This window comes from Panulirus ornatus, chromosome 33 (genome assembly GCF_036320965.1).
Source record: "Panulirus ornatus isolate Po-2019 chromosome 33, ASM3632096v1, whole genome shotgun sequence".
Lineage (NCBI taxonomy): Eukaryota > Metazoa > Arthropoda > Malacostraca > Decapoda > Palinuridae > Panulirus > Panulirus ornatus.
In genome coordinates this window covers 4,076,185-4,088,299 of record NC_092256.1, presented here as the reverse complement: position 1 = coordinate 4,088,299, position 12,115 = coordinate 4,076,185, and the positions used below count along the sequence as shown (strand labels likewise).

At 40.8% G+C, this 12,115-nt stretch overlaps 1 protein-coding gene across 1 annotated transcript in view; it reads right to left on the bottom strand.

Annotated features, from left to right (window-relative positions):
• LOC139759412 (uncharacterized) overlaps positions 1-12,115 on the bottom strand; it is a 351,115-nt gene that overhangs the window by 42,801 nt on the left and 296,199 nt on the right. Inside the window, exon 10 of the mRNA XM_071681497.1 lies at positions 8,334-8,741. Within this exon, the coding sequence (XP_071537598.1) occupies positions 8,334-8,741 (408 nt within the window). The remainder of the gene's footprint in view (positions 1-8,333; positions 8,742-12,115) is intronic.

The following is a 12,115-nucleotide window of genomic DNA, read 5'->3' as shown; positions in this document are numbered from 1 at the left end:
AATAATCTTACTTCTTCATCCCACCACTCACTACCTTTTCTAATCCGCCCACCTCCCACGCTTCTCATGCCACAGGCATATTTTGCGTGAGGCATCACTTCTTCCCTAAATACATTCCATTCCTCCACCACTCCCCTTACGTCCTTTGTTCTTATCTTTTTCCATTCTGTACTCAGTCTCCCCTGGTAATTCCTCGCACAAGTCTTCTTACCACGTTCACTTACTCTTACCACTCTCTTCACCCCAACATTCTCTCCTCTGAAAGCCTCTACAAATCTTCACCTTCACCTCCACAAGATAATGATCAGATATATATATATATATATATATATATATATATATATATATATATATATATATATCTATGTGATATATATATATATATATATATATATATATATATATATATATATATATATATATATATATATATATCTATGTGATATATATATATATATATATATATATATATATATATATATATATATATTTATATATATATATATATATATATATATATATATATATATATATATATATATATATATATATATATATATATATATATATATATATATAAGTGAGCTTGGGAAGGAGACTTGTGTGAGGAAGAGACTGAGTACAGAATGGAAAAAGGTGAGAACAATGGAAGTAAGGGGAGTGGGGGAGGAATGGGATGTATTTAGGGAATCAGTGATGGATTGCGCAAAAGATGCTTGTGGCATGAGAAGAGTGGGAGATGGGTTGATTAGAAAGGGTAGTGAGTGGTGGGATGAAGAAGTAAGAGTATTAGTGAAAGAGAAGAGAGAGGCATTTGGACGATTTTTGCAGGGAAAAAATGCAATTGAGTGGGAGATGTATAAAAGAAAGAGACAGGAGGTCAAGAGAAAGGTGCAAGAGGTGAAAAAAAGGGCAAATGAGAGTTGGGGTGAGAGAGTATCATTAAATTTTAGGGAGAATAAAAAGATGTTCTGGAAGGAGGTAAATAAAGTGCGTAAGACAAGGGAGCAAATGGGAACTTCAGTGAAGGGCGCAAATGGGGAGGTGATAACAAGTAGTGGTGATGTGAGAAGGAGATGGAGTGAGTATTTTGAAGGTTTGTTGAATGTGTTTGATGATAGAGTGGCAGATATAGGGTGTTTTGGTCGAGGTGGTGTGCAAAGTGAGAGGGTTAGGGAAAATGATTTGGTAAACAGAGAAGAGGTAGTAAAAGCTTTGCGGAAGATGAAAGCCGGCAAGGCAGCAGGTTTGGATGGTATTGCAGTGGAATTTATTAAAAAAGGGGGTGACTGTATTGTTGACTGGTTGGTAAGGTTATTTAATGTATGTATGACTCATGGTGAGGTGCCTGAGGATTGGCGGAATGCGTGCATAGTGCCATTGTACAAAGGCAAAGGGGATAAGAGTGAGTGCTCAAATTACAGAGGTATAAGTTTGTGGAGTATTCCTGGTAAATTATATGGGAGGGTATTGATTGAGAGGGTGAAGGCATGTACAGAGCATCAGATTGGGGAAGAGCAGTGTGGTTTCAGAAGTGGTAGAGGATGTATGGATCAGGTGTTTGCTTTGAAGAATGTATGTGAGAAATACTTAGAAAAGCAAATGGATTTGTATGTAGCATTTGTGGATCTGGAGAAGGCATATGATAGAGTTGATAGAAATGCTCTGTGGAAGGTATTAAGAATATATGGTGTGGGAGGCAAGTTGTTAGAAGCAGTGAAAAGTTTTTATCGAGGATGTAAGGCATGTGTACGTGTAGGAAGAGAGGAAAGTGATTGGTTCTCAGTGAATGTAGGTTTGCGGCAGGGGTGTGTGATGTCTCCATGGTTGTTTAATTTGTTTATGGATTGGGTTGTTAGGGAGGTGAATGCAAGAGTTTTGGAAAGAGGGGCAAGTATGAAGTCTGTTGGGGATGAGAGAGCTTGGGAAGTGAGTCAGTTTTTGTTCGCTGATGATACAGCGCTGGTGGCTGATTCATGTGAGAAACTGCAGAAGCTGGTGACTGAGTTTGGTAAAGTGTGAAAGAAGTGTGAAAGAAGAAAGTTAAGAGTAAATGTGAATAAGAGCAAGGTTATTAGGTACAGTAGGGTTGAGGGTCAAGTCAACTGGGAGGTGAGTTTGAATGGAGAAAAACTGGAGGAAGTGAAGTGTTTTAGATATCTGGGAGTGGATCTGGCAGCGGATGGAACCATGGAAGCGGAAGTGGATCATAGGGTGGGGGAGGGGGCGAAAATTCTGGGGGCCTTGAAGAATGTGTGGAAGTCGAGAACATTATCTCGGAAAGCAAAAATGGGTATGTTTGAAGGAATAGTGGTTCCAACAATGTTGTATGGTTGCGAGGCGTGGGCTATGGATAGAGTTGTGCGCAGGAGGATGGATGTGCTGGAAATGAGATGTTTGAGGACAATGTGTGGTGTGAGGTGGTTTGATCGAGTGAGTAACGTAAGGGTAAGAGAGATGTGTGGAAATAAAAAGAGCGTGGTTGAGAGAGCAGAAGAGGGTGTTTTGAAGTGGTTTGGGCACATGGAGAGAATGAGTGAGGAAAGATTGACCAAGAGGATATATGTGTCGGAGGTGGAGGGAACGAGGAGAAGAGGGAGACCAAATTGGAGGTGGAAAGATGGAGTGAAAAAGATTTTGTGTGATCGGGGCCTGAACATGCAGGAGGGTAAAAGTAGGGCAAGGAATAGAGTGAATTGGAGCGATGTGGTATACCGGGGTTGACGTGCTGTCAGTGGATTGAATCAAGGCATGTGAAGCGTCTGGGGTAAACCATGGAAAGTTGTGTAGGTATGTATATTTGCGTGTGTGGACGTATGTATATACATGTGTATGGGGGGGGTTGGGCCATTTCTTTCGTCTGTTTCCTTGCGCTACCTCGCAAACGCGGGAGACAGCGACAAAGTATAATAAAAAAAAGAAAAAAAAAAAAAAATATATATATATATATATATATATATATATATATATATATATATATATATATATATATATATATATATATATGCGTATGTAAGTAGGAGAGATTTCTGGACAAGGTATATGATAGAGTTGATAGAGATGCTCTGTGGAAGGAATTAAGAATATATGGTGTGGGAGGCAATTTGTTAGAAGCAGTGAAAAGTTTTTATCGAGGATGTAAGGCATGTGTACGTGTAGGACGAGAGGAAAGTGAGTGGTTTCTCAGTGAATGTCGGTTTGCGGCAGGGGTGTGTGATGTCTCCATGGTTGTTTAATTTGCTTATGGATGGGATTAATAGGGAGGTGAATGCGAGAGTTTTGGAAAGAGGGGCAAGTATGCAGTCTGTTGTGGATGAGAGGTCTTGGGAAGTGAGTCATTTGTTGTTCGATGATGATACAGCGCTGGTAGCTGATTCGTGAGAGAAACTGCAGAAGCTGGTGATTGAGTTTGGTAAGTGTGTGAAAGAAGAAAGCTGAGAGTAAATGAGAATAAGAGCAAGGTTATTAGGTACAGTAGGGACAAGTCACTTGGGAGGTAAGTTTGAATGGAGAAAAACTGGAGGAAGTGAACTGTTTTAGATATCTGGGAGTGGATTTGGCAGTGGATGGAACCATGGAAGCTGAAGTGAGTCACAGGGTGGGCGAGGGGGTTACAGTTCTGGGAGCGTTGAAAAGTCTCTGGAAGTCGAGAAAATCATCTCGGAAAGCGAAAATGGGTATGTTTGAAAGAATAGTGGTTGCAACAATGTTATATGGTTGCGAGGCGTGGGCTATAGAGAGAGTTGTGCGGAGAAGGGTGGCTGTGCTGGAAATGAGATGTTTGAGGACAATATGTGGTGTGAGGTAGTTTGATCGAGTAAGTAATAATAGGGAAAGAGAGATGTGTGGTAATGAAAAGAGTGTGGCTGAGAGAGCTGAAGAGGGTGTTTTGAAATGGTTTGGTCACATGGAGAGAATGAGTGAGGAAAGATTGACAGAGGATATATTTGTCAGAGGTGGAGGGAACGAGAAGTGGGAGACCAAATTGGACGTAGAATGATGGAGCGAAAAAAATTTTGAGTGATCGAGGCCTGAACGTGCAGGAGGGTGAAAAGCGTGCAAGGAATAGAGTGAATTGGAACGATGTGGTAAACCGGGGTCGACGTGCTGTCAATGGATTGATCCAGGGCGTGTGAAGCGTCTGGGGTGAACCATGGAAAGTTCTGTGGGACCTGTATATGGAAAGGGAGCTGTGGTTTCAGTGCATTATACATGACAGCTAGAGACTGAGTGTGAACGAACAGACTGCATCCTTGCCCCTATTCCCAAAACTCTTGCATTCACCTCCTTAACAACCCCATCCATAAACAAATTAAACAACCATGGAGACATCAGACACCCTTGCCGCAAACCTACATTCACTGAGAACCAATCACTTTCCTCTCTTCCTACACCTACACATGCCTTATATCCTCGATAAAAACTTTTCACTTCTTCTAACAACTTGCCTCCCACACCATATATTCTTAAAACCTTCCACAGAGCATCTCTATCAACTCTATCATATGCCTTCTCCACATCCATAAATGCTACATACAAATCCATTTGCTTTTCTAAGTATTTCTCACATACATTCTTCAAAGCAAACACCTGATCCACATATCGTCTACCACTTCTGAAACCACACTGCTCTTCCCCAGTCTGATGCTCTGTACATGCCTTCACACTCTCAATCAATACCCTCCCATATAATTTCCCAGGAATATTAAAAAAACTTATACCTCTGTAATTTGAGTAGTCACCTTTATCCCCTTTGCATTTGTACAATAGCACTATGCAAGCATTCCGCCAATCCTCAGGCACCTCACCATGAGTCATACATATATCAAATAATCTTATCAACCAGTCAACAATACAGTCACCCCTTTATTTAATAAATTCCCCTGCAATACCATCCAAACCCGTCGCTTTGCCGGTTTTCATCCTCCACAAAGCTTTTATTACCTATTATCTGTTTACCAAATCATTCGCCCTAACCCTCTCACTTTGCACACCACCTCGACCAAAACACCCTATATCTGCCACTCTATCATCAAACACATTCAACAAACCTTCAAAATACTCACTCCATCACCTTGGCACATCACCAATACTTATTATCACCTCCCCATTAGCTCCGTTCACTGAAATTCCAATTTGTTCCCTTGTCTTACGCACTTTATTTACCTCCTTCCAAAACATATATATATATATATATATATATATATATATATATATATATATATATATATATATATATATATATATATACATATATATATATATATATATATATATATATATATATATATATATATATATATATATATATATATATATATATATATATATATATATATATATTGAGTGGGAGATGTATAAAAGAAAGAGATAGGTCAAGAGAAAGGTGCAAAAGGTGAAAAAAAGGGCAAATGAGAGTTGGGGTGAGAGAGTATCATTAAATTTTAGGGAGAATAAAAAGATGTTCTGGAAGGAGGTAAATAAAGTGCGTAAGACAAGGGAGCAAATGGGAACTTCAGTGAAGGGCGCAAATGGGGAGGTGATAACAAGTAGTGGTGATGTGAGAAGGAGATGGAGTGAGTATTTTGAAGGTTTGTTGAATGTGTTTGATGATAGAGTGGCAGATATAGGGTGTTTTGGTCGAGGTGGTGTGCAAAGTGAGAGGGTTAGGGAAAATGATTTGGTAAACAGAGAAGAGGTAGTAAAAGCTTTGCGGAAGATGAAAGCCGGCAAGGCAGCAGGTTTAGATGGTATTGCAGTGGAATTTATTAAAAAAGGGGTGACTGTATTATTGACTGGTTGGTAAGGTTATTTAATGTATGTATGACTCATGGTGAGGTGCCTGAGGATTGGCGGAATGCGTGCATAGTGCCATTGTACAAAGGCAAAGGGGATAAGAGTGAGTGCTCAAATTACAGAGGTATAAGTTTGTGGAGTATTCCTGGTAAATTATATGGGAGGGTATTGATTGAGAGGGTGAAGGCATGTACAGAGCATCAGATTGGGGAAGAGCAGTGTGGTTTCAGAAGTGGTAGAGGATGTATGGATCAGGTGTTTGCTTTGAAGAATGTATGTGAGAAATACTTAGAAAAGCAAATGGATTTGTATGTAGCATTTGTGGATCTGGAGAAGGCATATGATAGAGTTGATAGAGATGCTCTGTGGAAGGTATTAAGAATATATGGTGTGGGAGGCAAGTTGTTAGAAGCAGTGAAAAGTTTTTATCGAGGATGTAAGGCATGTGTACGTGTAGGAAGAGAGGAAAGTGATTGGTTCTCAGTGAATGTAGGTTTGCGGCAGGGGTGTGTGATGTCTCCATGGTTGTTTAATTTGTTTATGGATGGGGTTGTTAGGGAGGTGAATGCAAGAGTTTTGGAAAGAGGGGCAAGTATGAAGTCTGTTGGGGATGAGAGAGCTTGGGAAGTGAGTCAGTTGTTGTTCGCTGATGATACAGCGCTGGTGGCTGATTCATGTGAGAAACTGCAGAAGCTGGTGACTGAGTTTGGTAAAGTGTGTGAGAGAAGAAAGTTAAGAGTAAATGTGAATAAGAGCAAGGTTATTAGGTACAGTAGGGTTGAGGGTCAAGTCAATTGGGAGGTAAGTTTGAATGGAGAAAAACTGGAGGAAGTAAAGTGTTTTAGATATCTGGGAGTGGATCTGGCAGCGAATGGAACCATGGAAGCGGAAGTGGATCATAGGGTGGGGGAGGGGGCGAAAATCCTGGGAGCCTTGAAGAATGTGTGGAAGTCGAGAACATTATCTCGGAAAGCAGAAATGGGTATGTTTGAAGGAATAGTGGTTCCAACAATGTTGTATGGTTGCGAGGCTTGGGCTATGGATAGAGTTGTGCGCAGGAGGATGGATGTGCTGGAAATGAGATGTTTGAGGACAATGTGTGGTGTGAGGTGGTTTGATCGAGTAAGTAACGTAAGGGTAAGAGAGATGCGTGGAAATAAAAAGAGCGTGGTTGAGAGAGCAGAAGAGTGTGTTTTGAAATGGTTTGGGCACATGGAGAGAATGAGTGAGGAAAGATTGACCAAGAGGATATATGTGCCGGAGGTGAAGGGAACGAGGAGAAGTGGGAGACCAAATTGGAGGTGGAAAGATGGAGTGAAAAAGACTTTGTGTGATCGGGGCCTGAACATGCAGGAGGGTGAAAGGAGGGCAAGGAATAGAGTGAATTGGAGCGATGTGGTATACCGGGGTTGACGTGATGTCAGTGGATTGAATCAAGGCATGTGAAGCGTCTGGGGTAAACCATGGAAAGCTGTGTAGGTATGTATATTTGCGTGTGTGGACGTATGTATATACATGTGTATGGGGGAGGGTTGGGCCATTTCTTTTGTCTGTTTCCTTGCGCTACCTCGCAAACGCGGGAGACAGCGAGAAAGCATAATAAAAAATATAATATATATATATATATATATATATATATATATATATATATATATATATATATATATATATATATATATATAAATTTCCACCCACAAGAATGTAAGGAACCTTTTTTGAGAACATACTGAGCAAAGCACCATTCGTCTCTCTTTCCTCCAAAATATTTTTACTGTGTAAGATACATAAATCAGTACAAAAGTAGTGTGCTCAAGTACTGTGCACAAATAGTTTAAGACCACTGAAAATGCTGAAAAACTGTTAACAGAGGATAATAAGCTGGGCTACTCTCAATAAACAAGCGAAGAAACACTTTCTGTTAAAAGAGAAGCATAAAATTGACATCAAGAACAAATATAGAATTTAGATCAATGGATATAAATGCAACTTCAAACGATGCAGAACTAAAATTTGTATCGAATTTGTATAACTCTCCAACAACTTCTAATATACAGAGAATGGCAGAAGACATTGCCGCATTCTCTGTCACTTTTTACGGTTTTTTTTTTGTCAATATCACTTTTAAGATGTATCCTGAAATAATGTTTCTTGTGTCAGAAATGGAGGGACCAAGGGGAATGGGAAAACAAGGAGAAGGAGGGATGCAGGCATTGGGGTATCCGAAACTGAATTTTCAGGAGGGTGAGACATGTGCCATGGGTAAAGAACAGAAAAAACTGGAGCAATGTGGAATAAGAAGGGCGACATGCTGTTAATCAGCAGAAACAGGGCACACTTTGCGTGGGCTTTACTATGGATTGGAGTCTCTTGTTTTCTTACATTGAACATAACAGTTCGAGAATGGAAGTTAGGAAATGAAGCCAATGTTCGTGTGTTCTTGGTGACAACTTGCTAAAGCTGGAAAAGTAATTATGTAACTGTACATAAAAAAAAAAACTGTACAAACAATTATAATACGTTCTCTTGAATGTACTTACCATATTATTTTGAGTATCACTCAGGGCTGGTACCAGGCTGATAAAACGATCAGTTGTGGGTGATTCACCATCATCACAAAGACAAAGGCAATAAGAACAATGGAATAAAAATCTCCACCACGAGTCAACCTTCATTTCTGACCCTTCACATGGTCGATTAGGCCCCAGCCGCAGACGACTCTCATATGCGATAGAATCATACCTTCGGTAGGGCTTTTTAGAGAGACATACCCAAGCATCTGCATCATTAAACCGACAGTCATGTATGGTACCCATGCATCGGCGATGTTGACCACAGTATTGTGATGAAGGCATGTAACAGTGTTCACTCTTGGCGTGTTGATAGTAGTTGCAGTTTTGTGAACAAGAGCCATCTGCATTCATATCTACTTCGTTCTCAATATACCCCTGAAAAAATGTTTTATCAATCAGTATTTACAACTGGAGAAGAATAGTTTAGAATGATAAAAAAAAAACTATTGGATCTCCTAGTTTTACCAATTTGATTCTACACTTACCAGTCAGTTTTCAGTAAGGACCATCCATAAATCATGTCACTATTTTCAGTCTCCATGTCACACACGGTCACACACAAGCTTCTTGAATATACAAATTAAGTCACACATCAAATAACACCCCTACTTCAATGAAACATTTCTGTCTTTGCAATTCAAGTGATCCATGGTGGGTCTTACTGCAGGTGACTGTCATTATTCAAGGTGGCACGTTTTTGCTTATCATTTAGTTCATTGGTTTTTTTGTGATATGCGTTATCAATATCAACCATAGGTTTGGTGTGCTTAACATGATGTGATCCACAGCACCTTCACATAAAGTACCAAGACATGGGCTATGAATGGAATATAAAGGTCATGACAAGCAGCTGAAGTGGATTTCTCCAGAAAAAAAAAATGGTGTCCATCCGGTGGATATACCATTGTTGGTAATGTAAAGACAGGGAGAGGATGTAATATCCTGAGAAGAAGAGAATTAAAAATGAAGACCTTTACTTCTAGATGCATTAAGCATACCGAGACAATAAGTGAACAGATAATGACCAAAAGATTTTACAAAAGGAACTGGATAACCTACACAGGTTATCCAGTTGATGAACACAATTTCTGTTTACAAGGGACGGAACTGATAACTATAAGAAAAAACTGTAAAAGAACTTAGACTTGTCAGCAGAATTATTGCTAAACCCACCTTCAGTGATACATATTTTTTTTCTTTTATGAAAGCCATATCTTGTTTTTGTTTTTTCTTTCAAGAACATCATATTCATGAAAACTACATTTTCCAATGATCTGACAGAGGGTAGATTTTAAGCTGCTTTAAGGTGTTGGAAAATGTGATTGTTATTCCTGACGGATACTTAACTCCTTACGTGTTTCATGACTGGCCACACGCCTGGGTGGTTGCCAAGGTGGCAGTGCATGAAAATTTCTCCATATAGTCAGTCATCGTTCAAATATGCCAGTGATTTCTATTTGTATTATAGGGAGAGTGTTTTACGGTCGTGTTGCCACGTCTTCTTAACAATATATATGTGTTCCATGTCTTTGTGTGTATACACACTCTTGCACACCCTAACTTATGCCCGGCGCCCATTCTTACCACTAGCCTCTAAAGGTGGACGGATAAATGGGTGGACATTGGACAGCTGAGGCAACCTGGATTCGAGACTAAGCGGATCATACACACGTGTCGGTCATTAACGGCTACACCATGCGCATTCTTATCTTTTTTTTAAGGAAGGAAAGTGAATGGCACTTAGCCAGATTTAGATGATCATACAGATGATCCTGTATTACTTCTGACTGGTGTGGCTGGAGATTTTCAATACTTCTGACTGGTGTGGCTGGAGATTTTCAGTACTTCTGACTGGTGTGGCTGGAGATTTTCAATACTTCTGACTGGTGTGGCTGGAGATTTTCAGTACTTCTGACTGGTGTGGCTGGAGATTTTCAATACTTCTGACTGGTGTGGCTGGAGATTTTCAATACTTCTGACTGGTGTGGCTGGAGATTTTCAGAACTTCTGACTGGTGTGGCTGGAGATTTTCAGTACTTCTGACTGGTGTGGCTGGAGATTTTCAATACTTCTGACTGGTGTGGCTGGAGATTTTCAATACTTCTGACTGGTGTGACTGGAGATTTTCAATACTTCTGACTGGTGTGGCTGGAGATTTTCAGTACTTCTGACTGGTGTGGCTGGAGATTTTCAATACTTCTGACAGGTGTGGCTGGAGATTTTCAATACTTCTGACTGGTGTGGCTGGAGATTTTCAATACTTCTGACTGGTGTGGCTGGAGATTTTCAGAACTTCTGACTGGTGTGGCTGGAGATTTTCAATACTTCTGACTGGTGTGGCTGGAGATTTTCAGTACTTCTGACTGGTGTGGCTAGAGATTTTCAATACTTCTGACTGGTGTGGCTGGAGATTTTCAACACTTCTGACTGGTGTGGCTGGAGATTTTCAGTACTTCTGACTGGTGTGGCTGGAGATTTTCAATACTTCTGACTGGTGTGGCTGGAGATTTTCAATACTTCTGACTGGTGTGGCTGGTGATTTTCTGTACTTCTGACTGGTGTGGCTGGTGATTTTCAATACTTCTGACTGGTGTGGCTGGAGATTTTCAGTGCTTCTGACTGGTGTGGCTGGAGATTTTCAGTACTTCTGACTGGTGTGGCTGGACATCTTCAATACTTCTGACTGGTGTGGCTGGAGATTTTCAATACCTCTGACTGGTGTGGCTGGAGATTTTCAGTACTTCTGACTGGTGTGGCTGGAGATTTTCAATACTTCAGACTGGTGTGGCTGGAGATTTTCAATACTTCTGACTGGTGTGGCTGGAGATTTTCAGTACTTCTGACTGGTGTGGCTGGAGATTTTCAATGCTTCTGACTGGTGTGGCTGGAGATTTTCAGTACTTCTGACTGGTGTGGCTGGAGATTTTCAATACTTCTGACTGGTGTGGCTGGAGATTTTCAGTACTTCTGACTGGTGTGGCTGGAGATTTTCAGTACTTCTGACTGGTGTGGCTGGTGATTTTCAGTACTTCTGACTGGTGTGGCTGGAGATTTTCAGTACTTCTGACTGGTGTGGCTGGAGATTTTCAGTACTTCTGACTGGTGTGGCTGGAGATTTTCAGTACTTCTGACTGGTGTGGCTGGAGATTTTCAGTACTTCTGACTGGTGTGGCTGGTGATTTTCAGTACTTCTGACTGGTGTGGCTGGTGATTTTCAATACTTCTGACTGGTGTGGCTGGAGATTTTCAGTACTTCTGACTGGTGTGGCTGGAGATTTTCAGTACTTCTGACTGGTGTGGCTGGAGATTTTCAATACTTCTGACTGGTGTGGCTGGAGATTTTCAGTACTTCTGACTGGTGTGGCTGGAGATTTTCAATACTTCTGACTGGTGTGGCTGGAGATTTTCAGTACTTCTGACTGGTGTGGCTGGAGATTTTCAGTACTTCTGACTGGTGTGGCTGGAGATTTTCAGTACTTCTGACTGGTGTGGCTGGTGATTTTCAATACTTCTGACTGGTGTGGCTGGAGATTTTCAGTACTTCTGACTGGTGTGGCTGGTGATTTTCAATACTTCTGACTGGTGTGGCTGGTGATTTTCAGTACTTCTGACTGGTGTGGCTGGTGATTTTCAGGACTTCTGACTGGTGTGGCTGGTGATTTTCAGTACTTCTGACTGGTGTGGCTGGAGATTTTCAGTACTTCTGACTGGTGTGGCTGGTGATTTTCAATACTTCTGACTGGTGTGGC